Below are 15724 nucleotides of genomic sequence, written 5' to 3' on the forward strand. Positions count from 1 at the left end.
CACTTATATTTTTGTGCGGTTTGTTGCTGCAAGCGAGTGGAATCCTAATTTGCCTATTGTCTTCTATTTCTCAGCTGAAAATACCCAGCCACATCATACCGAATTGACTGACCCGTTGGCGGCGGATCAAAATACTCAAAATTTGTAACACGTATGTTTTCAGAGTTTATCACTGTGTTGGGTTTTGATGGATTGAAATACATATGCACTGTGCACTTTTAGATCATTTTTTTATTTCCTTCGTAAAAGTCTGTAAAGTAAATAAATTCTTGAACACTATCTACTACTGAATACGTTTTGCTAAAACTGCTCCCAAAAGTAATATCAAAATGCTGCTAAGCAATGTTTTATTTCGAGGTGGTTTGTTACTCAAAAGCACCATATACTAAGTCCCCCTTAAAAGTTTTAAAATTAACATTTCTTCTTAAAAAGTTTCATTTTCTTCTGGTTTTTGTAATAGAATCTTATTTTTTATCCCTTTTATGCCTGAGCATATGCATTTTAATTCTTGATACTTTGATATAACACATTTTGTCTTATAGCATGGTCGTCTAACAAACACATATAAAAGGTCATCGATGGTGGTAAATGTGGTGGAGGAAGTTTTAGTATTGGTAATGGTATTTTTGCCGACAATGTCGTTTGTCTTTAACTGTTGAGAAATAGTTTAAACACATTTTGAAGGCCTAATTTATAAAAATCACCATTAGCAGAAACACGCAAACTTATCAGAAACACTCGAATCTTTAAAGCTCATTTTCCTTTCTATAAATCTTTTCGCTAATTTCACTAGTCTAATCTATTTCTCTCAGTTTAACCTGTCTGTTGTCTATTCTACACTGTTTCTTCTATTTCAACGAATTTTTGTTTAAACTTGCTCTAAAATCTGTTTCTTCTTGCAGGTAATTCCGAGTCGTTGCTGATAAACGAAGATCAGCAACCTTCGTAATAGTTCCACAAGCTTTAGTCTATAAGAGGTCGATGTTGACTATTTACCAATGAAATTGTAAGGTGCAAAGTGCCGTTTGATTTGTGTGTCGTGGATTTCAGAAAAAAAATGTTATCCTACGTTGATTATATTTGTATGAAATACTTGAAAGAGCGCAGTTATAAGTAGCTCAGGAGACAAATCAATAGAGTAAGACCCGGATGTAGATGAGTTTTTTGCCATTAAATATTCCCATCTGAATGGAAGACACCATACAATGTTCAACAGTTTATAAGACCTAGAGATAAGTTGCAACAATCATGATTAAGTATGTTTTTGCTGTAGGTGTGGAAAGTTCACTTTTGCGCTCTAGATGCTGAATGAGATAAAGCAACTTTATTTGTCTTAATGATTCGTAGGAGAGAGAGAGCTATCGCTGTTTTCATGCATGCTTAGGATAAGGATTAATAGATTGTTAACTATGGGAGAAATATTTATTGCCTGAAGAACAGAGTACAGAGAGAGTAATATTTCATAAAACATTTTTAAAAAGACTCATTAATTAACTAATTTTGTTAATGCGAAGCTATTATTTATTTTATTTATTTACCCAAGTAATATTGAGAAAATGAACTTTCTTTGATAATGTTAAATTTTAAGTTGAAATAACTACAATACTCTCTGTACAATTATAAATTTGTACATAGAATATTCTTTCCTACTTGCATAGTGAGCAATTATTGGATATTGATATTATTAATTTATTGCAAATGTAATGTTTTAGTTGAAGAAAGTGAAACTTTATTGCATGTTTCAAGTTCACTGGAGTGAGAAGATTTGACTAAGTTTACAAAAAATAGCCAACCTTTTTGGTTTCCAAACATCACGTGCACTATTTGTGGATAATGCTCACTGAAAATGTTCCTGCTGCAAACGAACAATAAAAATGCTATTGAGACCGGCAGATACTTAAAGAACAGATGTTTACATCTAGCGCGTTGTTACATGGAATCGTCCACTATATTTTTATTCCAAGTGATAAATATCTCAAATACCTAACATTAAAAAAAGACGATTAGATCATTAATAAATCGCTTTGTATGTCTGCGTTAAATCATACTATCACCACCATGTTATATAAGTTTCACACTCATCCTTAGCATAGAAGCAAATACCTAGCTTAACAATATTATTACATTAATCTAAGGTTTTTAATTTAAAACGTATGGTGTAGGTGCAGTTGATCGTGAATGCAGAGCATCGATTATAATATAAGTAACAGTACTTATCAGTATTCCTAAAGGAGCGATACGTTGTAGCTTTTATACCCATTAATAACAAACTATGTTCACCAAAATATTCCAATCTTGTCTCTACAGGCTGATGAATTAAATTTATTTAATTGTTACAGGCAAGAGTGGAATAGCTCGTAAAAACGCCTAAATGGCGTACTAATGTGAAGACTGATTTTCCCCTATGAAATTAAAACCCATAATAAGAATATATGGATGAAACTATCGGTTATTATTATTTGATTGTTTTCGTTTTAGGTGTATTTTGCTTTTAAGGTCATCAAATTTGTATGAGTATAATAAAAGAATTGCTAGTAAATGTGAGTTTTTCTTAAACGGCTTTGGAAACTTTGAGAAAACTAGAAAGTTCTTATCAACATACCTAAAAAAAATATTTCTGAAAGGGACAGGAATTGTTTGAAGAAAGAACTCTGAAGATGGTTTTTTTTGCAACGGTGGGTATTAGGAGGATAAAATTTGACATTTGTAATTATGTTTTGGATCCATCCACTCGGGAAAGTCTCACTTCTGTGACTATCGACTGCAAAGAGCGTTATAAATGCTCAATATTTCACATGAAACACGCTGTATATGTAATAGTTTTTGCAGTAACTTGAATGGCGCATTATCTTTATCATTTAACGCGCCAGTTACATAGTTGAAGATTAAAGTTTAGGAAAAATGGGTTTGCGTTCTTCAATCGTCAAGTGTAAAGTATCAGAGATAATTATATACAGGGTGATGTGACAATCTGGTGGAGCATTTTGGTTAGATTAAAAGCTTCAAAACGCAATAATTTGGTATCGAATCTCCGTGTGATTCTGAAATGTTATTTTTTCGTTTAGTTTCACTCGTTTTTCCTGTTTTGGCTCTTTGACATCAGTAACAGAACATCATATGAAAATGTATGTTTAGGGTTCAGCATTATGCGTGTGTTTGCGGTTTTCCTTAAATATATATTTAAATATAATTCTTTTACCTTTTTTGTTTTGTTGGAGGATAGAAATTTCTGAGGCGCACTTTCTTCATAATTCTGATAATGACAGTGACAAGCTAGGACGTTCAGAGATGTTTTGTGCGTTTTGGCATTTAATTGCGCCTTCCTGCTTATAGGCTATCCTTTACTCCTATATCAAATCATATGAGAAAGATAAGGAAAGATTCTGTACTTTTTACTTAGACGTCCTGGTTATGTGAAACCATTACTTCCTTGAACCTAACAAGAACTCGATTTTCATTCATTGTTAACCATTTTTAATTTTATTAAGGAACATCTTTACCAAAACGTATATAAAAAGTGCAAACAAAGCAACGGCATCATGGCAAACGCGCCCCCTAGAATCACAGTAGCGATTCATAGTGACATTCAGATACAATCTCAGACATACAGTGAGCTTTTCCGTTTTTGTTACATACAAGTATTTCTCATCGCGTAGCTGGTGGAGCGGTGTCAGTTACTAATTCACCTTGAATGAAAATAAGCAAATGTCCAGCAGCGAAAAAATTAACAAAAGATTTCTACCTGAAGTTTAATTTGGGGTCAGTGAAATGTTTGTTTTTTACGGAAAAAGGGACAGTTTCAATTCGCAACAAGTCTCGTCTTATGGGCAATACAAGTGCTAGAGAAACTGCGAACAGCGATCAAGTGAACAATAGTGCAAATCGTCGAATCTGTTTGCAGAAGGTAAGTCGAAAATCCAGCACTAACCTTTCCATTTGTTATTATACTGCGTCATTCTAATCTTTCTCAGATTATTTTGGATCCCAACAATAGTTTGAGAAGTTTTCTGAGCGTTGAGAGCGAACAATCAACGTACAGTGTATCGAGGCCCTGGTCAAGAGTATCCAGAAGACGGTGAGTCAAATTTCTGCACATAACATGTCGATACTTGTTTATAAATTATTGTTCGGGCAAACGTGACGTTCTTCGCACATTTCATTAGAGCGGAAATTTGCACATGCTTTCAGCAGATGATTTGCTTTTGATCAGATCAACAGCTCTTCAAATGCTTTTTGGGATTCTCTATGTAAACACCTTTATTTATATGGGGTGAAGTCGAATGGGGGGACCAAACAGTTCAGGTTTTCCATCAAGCAAAAATCAGGAAAGGCTGTGTGGATATCTTCCAAGTATTGTCACTTTGTCTTTCATAACATTAACTATGTTTTTCCAGCAAATGTTGCTGTTGTTTCTTCTGCCTGTTCTTTATTCGCTTTGTCTTCGCTAGTCTTTAAATATGCTCATCCGAAACCCTGATAAATAAAGCCATTGATTTGGAAACTGCAATCAGAAAAGACCCAGGGAGAGTTTCTGGTCGTTTTCTAGTTTATCAGGCTCTTGGTTTCTTAGTTAAAAAATGTTCCGCTTATATTGGATCCCTTTATTGACCACTATGCTTTAGTGGTTTTTCTGGCCGAAATGCGGCTTTTGATCACTTTTCACTTATTGCAATTCACTACTTTTCCTTAAGATAACGAAGGACGCCACGCAGTTCGAAAAATATCGCGCATTTTCAAAATCTATTTCTTCTTTGCCTTTGAGCTTTTCTGATTATATCATTGTGTGAAAAAGAGTGAATAATCGCAGTTCTACAAGAAACACCACTAAGGAAAGTCGTTAGTAAAGAAATTAACTTACCGTTAGCTTAAATTGCCCAAAGGTGGTATGGTTTTTCAAATACATGCGTTAAAGTTATGACTAAAAACTCTAAAAAACTCATTATTTCGGTAATAATATTTTTTAAGGGAAAGCAGTGCAAATTCTCTTTAAAAGGGCATTTTCCTTCAGATGTAACAGTTATTGATGCTTAAAGTTGTTTTTACAGTGTTAACAAACTCGCGCACGTTTCTGCTTCAATTTTTAACGCGTTAAAACTGTCCCATATGAGATTATGTTCAGATAGTAACAATAAAAGCAAAATAATAATTTTTCCATTGGTTTATTTTGTTTGACTAATTTCCTATTTCAAAAACCGTCTGTTTTTGGTTACACAAACTAAATCATTATCATGTTTTTACCCCAGAAACCTGTGGCAGTATTTTTTACAAACACTTCGGAATTTTGGTTTCAAATGTGTTTTTTAACTCTTCTTTGCAGTGTAGCAAGATATTCCTGTGACGTTTTTGAAATTGGCATTGGCAAATTTGAATTGGCAGCAGCTTTTTGTGTTGAAATTCCTCCATTATTTAAATTTATCTGCAGTGTTATATTATTTCTTTTGTCTGTTCTCTTTGTGTTGTTGCTTATCGCTATTCACTTGAAATGAGATAAAAAATACCTCATAGAATTCACTGTGAGGTAGAAAGCAAGTGCTTCTTTTTCGAGTTATTTTATAATCAAAATATGTATCTTTGCTGCCCAAAAATGCCATTCTATTAACTTGAACTGATATCTTAAATATCGGAAGAGTAATGGGAATCATTTTGATAAAGCTTTGAAAGCTATTCTGTACCTTTGTGGAGTTGTAGCAAAAATCTCACCACACAAGGGACAGGCTGAAATTTTCAAGAAATTAGGGACTTATTTATTAACTAGAAATCATTGAAACTTCATAAGTAATCATTATGATCTGTTTGCTCAACAGAAATTCATTGCCTCTAACGAATAGATGCAAAACTTGAGAACCACTGTTTTTTGAAGAAACATAATTTTTGCATAGACAAACATCCTTATTATCTTTATTCATTCGTGTCTTTTTTCAAAAACACCAATTTTTTAAAAACTTGGAATTTGATGTCTTTATTGATAAGACGAGAAAAGTGTTTGTTTTTCCTGTACTATTAATTCCTGATCAAGTTTTGACAACAATTTACCTGATTTCTTTACAGTACAAGGTAAACCGTCTTTTAACACCTTTTGTTTTGATGGAAGATCGTGGGTTTTTGCTCTTAGCTTAGCGAAAATATTTTTGCGAATCAAAATTCATCTTCTAAGAGTGTCACTCACTTGGCAAACCGCTGTTCTTGATGCTCTCTAATTTTTTTCTGGTGGTACAGCTCGAAGCCATCAGCAACTTTTCCATTGCAAGACATATTTTCATCTTATAAGGAACTATTTACATTTTTATGATAGAATTAGGTTCAATACGTAGATTCTAGATCAACAAACCATCGTTTGAAACTGTTTGATTAGGAAAATGTGGTCTTACAATTAGAGTAAAGTGCAAAGAGTTCACACTCCATCGAGCATGAACTACATAATTATCGCTGCCAACTAATAGCGGCAAATCTTGGATTCTATTAGGTCAGGTAATGATGAATGGAGAAACTTAGATAGTTTTAACCAATTTATATGATTGGGTGTTTTAATGGAACTGGGTTGGTTATGTTAGAACGACTAACTCAAACTATCCACTTGATATAACATTTTTTCGTTTTATGTACATCATTACTTGCTAAATTAATTTTCAGCCTTTTTTGGAGAGTATTTGAACGTTATCTACAATTCAACGCAGATAATCTCTACAATTAAGGTCATGTTATGTCTCGGATTTTTAGCAAGTGGGAATTAGGCACTTTTATTCAACAAATTTATAGCTGGGGACTCTGTTATCTGACTGATGTATTCGATAGTGTAGTTCTGTTCGCAATAATGTCTCGAAAATTGAATATCTTGAATTCCATTCAGAGCAAGTTATCTGTAGCTTTTCTATACTTACACACATCCTTGGAGTGTCTATTTTCGGCCTGATTTTGCAAAGTGACCTATATTAGCAATCAGCATCCAGTATATATTGCGGGTAAATGCCAAGTTAAAATAATTCCGGCGCCAGAAGATTGATCAGATCAGAAAATATTATTAGGCAAGAGAGTTCAGCTCTAATTCAATAAGTAACCACATATGATTTACTGATAATCGGAAATGTACCTGGTCTTTGAACTTGACATTGATCTATCTTAATAAGTTATCTGTTGGCAATGTAGTTTCTCTAATCGTTAGTTAATATCCTTCGGATTTGTTGAAATGTTATCATTGGGGGCACAAACATACGCTCGCTTCTTAGTTTAACAATGCTACGTGATCATTCAGCGGTATTTCTGATCGACTTTGCTTTAATTGGAGTGTATTTTCCAAGCTTTCCCTTAAGTAGAAACGTGTGTTAACACCATTATCAATATTAAGCGCATTTAATATTTGAAATTGCTTGATAACCTATGATGTAGACCGAAAAGCGTACTTTCAAAATTTATTCCAAGGCCAATCGGCGATGATGACTAAATTTACTTTGGTGATTCCATTTGTTTCATTAATTGCTGGCCACGAATGTAGACATTTATACGGAAATAATTTCAATTTTTCGTGAACGAATCGGAACGTGGTATTTGGTGGAATTTGATTTTTGCTAAGCTGGTTTAGTGTTGATTTTCTTGCACCTCCTTAAAAGGCGCAACGGTTTATAAAAAAATTGCCGCCAATAATGGTTGATTTGTTGTGCGCGCCCCTGGCTTGGGTTCTGTTACTCTCTCTCTTTAAGGGTGGGACTAAGCTGGCACTGGTGTAAATTTGGAAAAGGGTCTTTTACCTGCCTTTTCTGTTGGCTGTTAGCTCTGGTTGTTAGTCCGAATCTGTTAGTTCAAGCGTCCGAATCTTCTTATCTAAGCAAGCTTAGAGTAAGTAATTTATTTTTAATGGTAATCTTTTTGGTATAAATGTTAAGTTCTATAAAGAATATTCATTGAATTTTAGAAGAATTGAGGGCGCTTTGGGCATTGTTGGTAGGCGGTTTAAACTTTTTTGGAATCTCACGAAAACTTATTATGGGAAAGCGAATCAAACTTATTTTTTCTAAAGGTACACGAGAGAAAATTAATTGGGAAATCACTTTTAAAAACCTAACCAGCAGATGTGCGCTTCACTGATTACCATTATTACCAGATGTATTGTATTCCATACACAGAACGCTCATGTGCGCCAAATGGCGAAATGGCGAGCCGCCTTGGTTGTGATAACAGTTCAGTTTTGGCTTTGAACATTTCTTGTTTCTTTTGCAAAAACACATTTTCTTAAATCGTTTATGAGCAGATTTTTTAATTCGCGCCGTGAACAAGAAAACTCTGGCATTCTCCCACTAAAAAGTATTCGGGTTCTTCTCTGATGTTAAAAACAAAGGTCTGACATAAACAACCAAGTATTTACCATCTACACTGAGCCGTGTGTTATTTGGTATTTGCGCTGGTAAAATAGACACAATTCCGCTATGTTGTTGCATTTTATTTGCTTTATCAGTTTCTTTGTTGGAGCTGGAAAATAGATTATCCCGCAATCGAAATAGCGTTCTCCGCAGTTTCTTTACCTTTGCAACGCAAAAGTGTGCCATGACATTACATTAATTTGTAACTAATTTACCTTTGTGTGCGTGTCTATGGAAAATGCATTCGGATTAATACATTGTTCCGACTAGCTGTTATTGTTTTATTATCATAAAGTATACCTGGAAGGTTTCTTCGATTCGCTAGATAAGTGTAACTCATTTAAAGCCAACTAATTCCATGCGATCTGAATGCTTGGCGTAGAGCAGATGAAGAATGGCTTTGCGAAGAAAGCTTGTATTTCACATTATTTTATTTCCGTTCAACATTAAATTATTAACTAAACGCTAAAAAGTACCACTCGCTTAGTATCAATTACTCAGGACCTAAGAAGTAAAATCTGCAATTATTATAAAAGCGGTGTCAATTGAGGCTGTTAATGAATGAGGCCTGGGGAAACTTTTATTTAGTCTGAAGTCACGATTTGTTTGTTTAGTTGAAGAAATTCAGCTGCAGGTACGAGTGCATCTCAAGGCAAGTGCATCCAGTCTCTCAGTTCAGCGGATTATTAACATTGCTTTAGTTAATGGTGTTTTTATCAAAAAAACGCTTTCGCCAATTTGACTGCACTTTTTATATGTTAACTGTTCTGCTACATTTATGCAGCGTACAATGTGTGTACCATAATTGGTTCCATATTTCAATACCTGATGTTGGTCTTAAGCTTGTTCCAACATTAAGAACATCGCGGGAGTTTCCATTAGAACTTTTGCCTTTTTAAAAATTTACAACTGACATCTGTAAGGCTAATGCTGTGTGTTTCTTAGGTGGAGAGAATCGACTTTAACCCTCCCACATCAAGCCTGTAAGACTGCCTGGCCGGTGTCGCAATTGGAAACATTTTTTCTGCCATCTTTCCCAGTAGAAACTTTCCACAAGGACAATAACTTCACGAAACTCCCACAAATAAGCAAGGGAGCTTTTGGAAACATCTACCAGATATTGGATTTGGAAAAGAACGAAATATTTGCTTTAAAAGTTCTTTCCAAATCAAAGGTAAGAATTCGTGAAAAACTGCTTTTCCTACCTATATGATTCTTTAAGAAAACGTTTAAATCGCTTTATAAGACCTTCACATTTTGTCGCTTATTGCACAACATCCACCCACAAGAGTATTCGCAATAAAGTCTTATTAAACGGCGGCGTTTTTTGGAATTCCTCCGCCAATCCTCAACAAGTTCTTCATTTGATTAAAGCGTCGCAATTCTTTCAGCTGGAAAACAGACAACACACAATAGCGATATTTGGATTTCAATTAAAGTTGCAAAAGTTTGAATTGAAGAGTTTTTATTCTGTGATTGTAAATTAATTAAGTGGTTTGTCTCAATTTCAGATAATAGAAAGTAACTTAATTAAGCAAGTCATTGAAGAAGTACAAATTCATCGTGCTTGCGGCCATCATCCGTTCATAGTAAGGTGCTCCTCCAATTGGCAGAGCCGAAAACATTTGTACATAGGTAAGGTACCTATTTATCTGGTCTAGCTGATCTCCCAATGTACTGGTCTCATTATTATTCGAAGCAAACGTATTGAGAATGTCGTAGTTTATACAGTTAAGCTAAAGCATGTTTGTGATTTGAATTTATAATAACTTTTATTATGAATCTATTGTTATAATCATTTTTGGCTAACGTGCCCATAATTTTCCGATTAGTTTGGACTAATTATATTCATTTTATTTTCCCTTAATTATATTTATTTCATTTTTTGCAAGCCACTCGTTCTTGAAAACTGGGATAACATAGTTTCTCATAATGTACGCTTTTTGTCGTATTTCATTCAATTTGAGCGTGAACGCGCAAGTTGAACTACGTTTTTGGCAATGTTCCTATTTTCTGGTTTATTCTCTTTTCATTTTTGAAACTGAATACTGAAACACCTTTTCAGTAACAGATTGCTTAGCAAATAAGCAATGAATCCATGCAAACAAATCGAGCGAATTAATTTCTCAGATGAACTAAGCATTTATTCTTTTTCAGCCACCGAATTCATAGAGGGTGGTGAACTGTGGGGCTTGCTTGACAAATTTGGTGCTCTAGCTTTAGAAGTTGTTCAATTGTATGTTGCACAGATAGCACTAGCACTAGGTGAGTAGTTGAACTGAAATGCGTCGTTTAAGGTGTAAGGTGAATTTTTATTTCAGATTTCCTTCATAACGCTGGAGTGATATATCGCGACCTAAAGCCGGACAACATCTTGCTTGATTCTGATGCGAATATCAAATTGACAGATTTCGGACTCTCCAAGTGGTTACCGTATGGTCAAACAACCAGAACTGTATGCGGAACGCCCAAATACATGGGTATGACCTACTAATCTTCCTTCCATGCTGTTTTAGATAGTACGCTATGACTTCCTCGTAACCCCCGCAAATTCGCAAATTGTTTTATTTTTCTAATATAGCTGACGCGTCCGAGCTAGTAATTAACGTCGTAAATAGTGAGAGTAAAACCAAAAAATAAAAAAGAAATTTCTGAATTTTTTACTACTCAGGATTATCTGTGATTATCGTGTGATATACGCTATTTTGCCGCTTGTTTTTTAAACATCGCTTGTTGTATTGCAATTATTTTGTAACATGAATGCCCGATCTCAATTGTTCGAACTCACCGTGGAAGGTAGACAGGCGGACGAAGCCGTCGCAAGCATAATTCACACTGTCCTCTTTCATAGAAGTTTAGGTAAATTCACTTACAGTAACGAAACCAGCTATTCAGTTAGTACAGTAGGTTTTACGGATGTTGACTGTGACTTTATTGATTTGACCTACGTGTGCTGCTCCTCAAACGACCTGAATCGTCACGTTAAGCAGGAGATTAGCAACTTTTCGGAGCAGCTTAGAAGCAACGAATCGAGTGGCACCGGCCAAATATCCTTGGAATTTTTCCAAAAGAAACCGGGCCGCTACCTGTTATTCCCACCCGAATGCATACCTTGGGAGGTGTGGACTGTCCGGTTACAGCTCATAACTCTGGAAAATGAAGGTGAAAGGCGCGTATGCAGGGAAAAAGTAGCCGACCATCTAACAGATAAAATCCTGTACATAACCGAAGTTATGAACAGACAAGACTATTTGCCGAAAATGCCGTCTCGAAGTGAAGTCGATCTGGTTTTCGACACGTCTTATCCAGACGTCCAACCCTTCCTGTTCAAAATGAACTACTCGATTTCTGGACCATCAAGCGGCGGCTCATCTGTAGGATCGACAATGAGAAAATTCCTTAGAGAAAGCCTCAATTTGTAAAAGCCTTTGCGACAAATGTTCACTGTTCGTTTTAATCAAATTTATTCATAGTTTTGCCCTGGCAATCGGCAAATTGCAACATGCGTAGTTTCTTTTCCCCCAATATTTTGCCTCTGTATGTACCTCTGTTAAAAAATAAAGACTAGTAGCTCACACCAGCAAGGCATATTCTTTCCACTGGACTGCACAAAACAGGCGCTGGTTCTGTAGTCCATGTATTTGTGAACCAGCCTGATCGCATAATTTCAGTGTTCGCCATAATTTGAAAATTCGTTCAGATCCTCACCCAAGGATCCCGTATAATTCACAATATCGACGTTATAGTGTTTTGGGCAAGGGGGTTTTTTTCATTCAATTTGAACAGATCCTGCCTGAAATATACGATCTAACCAGTTCAAGAACGTTGTGATGATGTAAAATTCCTTTTCTTAAGCAGCAAATTGGTGGCTTTAACCTTTCAGTTGTTAACATATTTTTTATGTTTGATGCTGTTTTTCGCCTGAATTCTATAAAACATGATACATTTTGCGTTCTGGTAAATGGCTATATTTTTTTAATGGAAAATGTTCGCTGACAAGAAGTTTTATCTTATCTAACATAAGAATGTGAGTCCATTTTTTAACTTTTCCATGCCTTGGAAACCCAAGGGCAAAACATTTAGAGAGACCCTGTTTGCTTTTTTGACAGATAGTTTTTCTTTCGATGGGAATTTAAGTTTTCTAAAATCGTGCAGTAGATTATATTGTCGTTTAAATGTGTTTTTATCATTGCGTTTAGTGCTGTATTTAGAGTTAAACCTAGATAGTGTAGGATTTAGTTATGACTGGTCAAAAGCCGAAATCGTTCTGGGACTATGTGTGAAGTGGAAAGTTATATTATTTGAATTTTTCATTCCTAAAACTGACGAGTAAATGCCTATTGAACACTAGATTAGTAACTACTTTAGGAGTATAACGCGCACGTTATTTTTTTAACTCTAGTTTTAAGTTGTAGATTTCTTAGTGACTAACAGTGTGTTTTTCTCGTCTCAAATTTATTTATTTCCTAGAATTTCTCACATCACCTAACTGACACTGTTCATTTTCTAGTTGAATCACGGACTTGTATGAATTATGCTATTTGCGTGCGTAAAATGAACACATTTTTGAAATTTAAGTCAATCTTTATTAGATTATAGGGCATTCTGGTTATGAAATATGCGGGTGTACAAGCAAAAACCCGCGAAAAAATGTGCTTCTTACAGGCAGCAAACTATGTTTAGTTCGTTTTAACTAAAGTAGAAGTTACTGAACGCAATATCAATGTTATAAAATAAAGGGTGCATTTCATTTCTATAGAATGTGTTGATCGAGTTTCTAATTGATAGGTTTGTGTTCATGCAACGATAAATAAAACTTTCTTAAAGCTGCAATTTGTTAACTACGGTAATGGTTGATTTATAGTGCAATATTGCCCTGTTAACACTGAAAGTATCTTATTGAGCCATATTTATTTGGTAGAATTTATGCAGGGATTTAAAACGGTGCAGTATTGCCAACAGGACAGTGTTTGTCTTGTTTGGGCTTCAGTATCCGCATCCCTTCAACTGCTTAGACGACTCCAAATAATTGCAATTATCGCTAATTTTTTGTGATAAAGTTCAATCAAGATTAGACTATTCAAAATTAAATGCTTAAACTTTATCTTGTTTAATCACCAATTATGCTTTTAAAATTATATTTAAAACCGCCGTGATTTTTAACACTTTCAGCTTCGTAAACATTTGCTTATGTATTCGAAAATTCATATTTGGAGTTACCCTTATTTATTATTACACCGTCAAGTTCAAACTTATCAGAAACGTTAGTGATGTAATTTGTTCATATTTTTTACAAACTAGGTGTAAAGATATAATTGCTATATGATAAATTAAATAACGATATATATATAAGATCCAAGAAATGGCGCATATAGGATGATGTAAATAGTAAATACGTCTTGTGTAAATATATTTGTTGTAAATATTTTTGTGAATAGTTTTAGTGATTCATTAAATAGTTATGTGATTTTTATAATAAAAAACGAGAATAAATAAATTACGAATTAATATCGATTTATTTCCTTTGAGTAGATCAAGTAAAACATTAGCTATTCGTAATAGAGTGAATGTGCGGCGATTTTCAGTGATTTAAAATTACAGGTAAGTTGTTTTTGTTTCAGCACCCGAAGTATTGCGGATGGAACCGTACGGACACTCAGCAGACTGGTGGAGCCTGGGAATCAATGCGTGCCTTATGCTGACATCAAAGGTAAATTTTTAATTTAATCTAAGTTAAAAATATTAAGAGAAAATTGTACAAACCTACGGTCGCTTTTTTTTAGCTTTTTTTTTGTTTAATATTATTTTCTCTTTATATTATTTCAATTTTCCATTTGGTTGTCTTTCGCATTTTGGCACCAGGGCTCCAAGGAAGGAATGAGGTTTTTCACCAAAAAAATTAAATGAATTTGTCCGGATATAATTAATTTCAGTAGGTCCATTATTAAATAAAATGTCCTTGCATTTTGCGCAAAATATACAAATAAATAATCTTAATCTCCCATTAAGAAGACTAAAGAAAATTGGAGAAATTTCAACTCGATCTAACTAAAGCAAAATTATTCACAACTGTAATAAATTCTGCCCCATTAGGGAATTGAAAAAAAGTTAATGTGACACAACTATTTGTGGCGCTGTTGGATTTTTAGAACTGAAAACTGTACTTTACGTTAAAACAGTAAACTTTAATAATATTCAATTTAAGGAATTTGAAATTGTACAACTTTACGGAACCGTTTAGTCACAGTCTTTATTTATAGCTATTGGCGTTCGGTGGCCATTAAGCAAATTTGTTAGGCCATTAAAAAATAATTAAATAAATATTAAATAAGCTCGAACATCATGCGGTAGATACATACAAGCTCTATCTGGCTTAAGATCAAGAAGAGTCAGCGTCCTTTGGAATGCTGCAAGGTTAGTCCCATCCTGCTGTTACTGGCCAGTGGTGGCGAAAATCGAAGATTCTCAACAACCTTTACTTAAACTCAGAAGGTATTTTAATAGAATCAATTAGAACGCGAACGGAAATGAAAAATTTGAGAACCTGCGAAGAGCGGATAATGCGCGAAACGCCACTTGCTTCTTCCCCGAGCGCTATTTAAACCAATCTCTTGGATTATTGGATCTCTTATTTTTCAAGATGTTTTACGCTTCTTTTGGAAAGTGTTTTCTTGGTGTTGTTGAAGACAAATTTCTTCAAAGAAAAAATAATTTTAATCCAAAAAATCCACTTTACATCTTCAGTAGATAAAGCCTTTGGCTGGCTGAATTTTCGTGGATAAACCTTCACATCTACTGCACTGTTTCTATACCTTGGAAAAAATCTGCATCAGATTCGAACAGCGGTATCTTAGGTACACGATGCGCAGTCTTCAATAGGGCCATTTTAAGAGCCGCATGCGGATTTTTTGCGATTTTTATTTGCACACAGAGTAGAACTTGAGTCTTTTGAAATATCCATTAGACTTTTATGGTTGTGAAGTAGAAGCCATGTATTAGTTTCCAGATTTTAAGAAAAGAGGGAATTTAGAAAAGCTATATCAAGTTAAAATTTGTGTTAAAAGTAAAACGCAAAACTTAGTTTTTTCTTGGAGCTGCAAGCTTTTACAACAAAATGTACAGTAAATATGGATTATTTTGGATCTGGAGCTTGTGACGTTTTTCTCAATGAGCTCTTTGCATTCCTCGCTTTCTTCTGATGAAAATGATGTTAAATTTGAGTCATTTTGAGTTTAAAATTTAGGTTGGATTTATTAAGAAAATTTCGGACAAAAATTTAAAATTCTACATGCGTGTTTTTTAAACTCATTGGATTTTTCCCGACTTAAGAAGCTTCCCAATATGCATACATTTGAGTGTATTATAAGGAATAT

General features: G+C 34.5%; 2 protein-coding genes and 1 long non-coding RNA gene across 6 annotated transcripts in view; 2 read left to right on the forward strand and 1 right to left on the reverse strand.

Moving 5' to 3' along the window:
- LOC109536607 (protein spinster) overlaps positions 1–2539 on the forward strand; it is a 25343-nt gene extending 22804 nt beyond the window's left edge. The window contains exons 9-10 of one of the 2 annotated variants that reach the window (XM_019902893.2): positions 75–151; positions 903–2539. In XM_019902893.2, coding sequence (XP_019758452.1) covers positions 75–148 — 74 coding nt within the window. In that variant the 3' untranslated portion in view covers positions 149–151; positions 903–2539. The remainder of the gene's footprint in view (positions 1–74; positions 152–902) is intronic. The other variant, XM_019902894.2, reaches the window with a different exon arrangement.
- On the reverse strand, positions 1–3573 carry LOC125503469. The gene is made up of 2 exons (XR_007280889.1): positions 3200–3573; positions 1–74 (listed from the first exon to the last, which is right to left on the reverse strand). It is a non-coding gene; the product is annotated as an uncharacterized LOC125503469 (long non-coding RNA).
- Positions 3574–3634: 61 nt separating this feature from the next.
- The window catches only part of LOC109536609 (autophagy-related protein 101), a 34660-nt gene continuing 22570 nt past the window's right edge, over positions 3635–15724 (forward strand). Inside the window, exons 1-7 of one of the 3 annotated variants that reach the window (XM_019902895.2) lie at positions 3635–3904; positions 3972–4075; positions 9297–9525; positions 9863–9986; positions 10509–10616; positions 10673–10831; positions 13973–14061. In XM_019902895.2, coding sequence (XP_019758454.2) covers positions 3692–3904; positions 3972–4075; positions 9297–9525; positions 9863–9986; positions 10509–10616; positions 10673–10831; positions 13973–14061 — 1026 coding nt within the window. In that variant the 5' untranslated portion in view covers positions 3635–3691. Of the gene's footprint in view, positions 3905–3971; positions 4076–9296; positions 9526–9862; positions 9987–10508; positions 10617–10672; positions 13860–13972; positions 14062–15724 lie in introns of those variants that run through there. The other 2 variants (XM_019902896.2, XM_019902897.2) reach the window with 2 other exon arrangements.

The sequence above is a fragment of the Dendroctonus ponderosae genome, unplaced genomic scaffold (assembly GCF_020466585.1).
Source record: "Dendroctonus ponderosae isolate FM_Combo_2020 unplaced genomic scaffold, Dpon_F_20191213v2 Dpon_F_20191213_2, whole genome shotgun sequence".
Classification (NCBI taxonomy): Eukaryota; Metazoa; Arthropoda; class Insecta; order Coleoptera; family Curculionidae; genus Dendroctonus; species Dendroctonus ponderosae.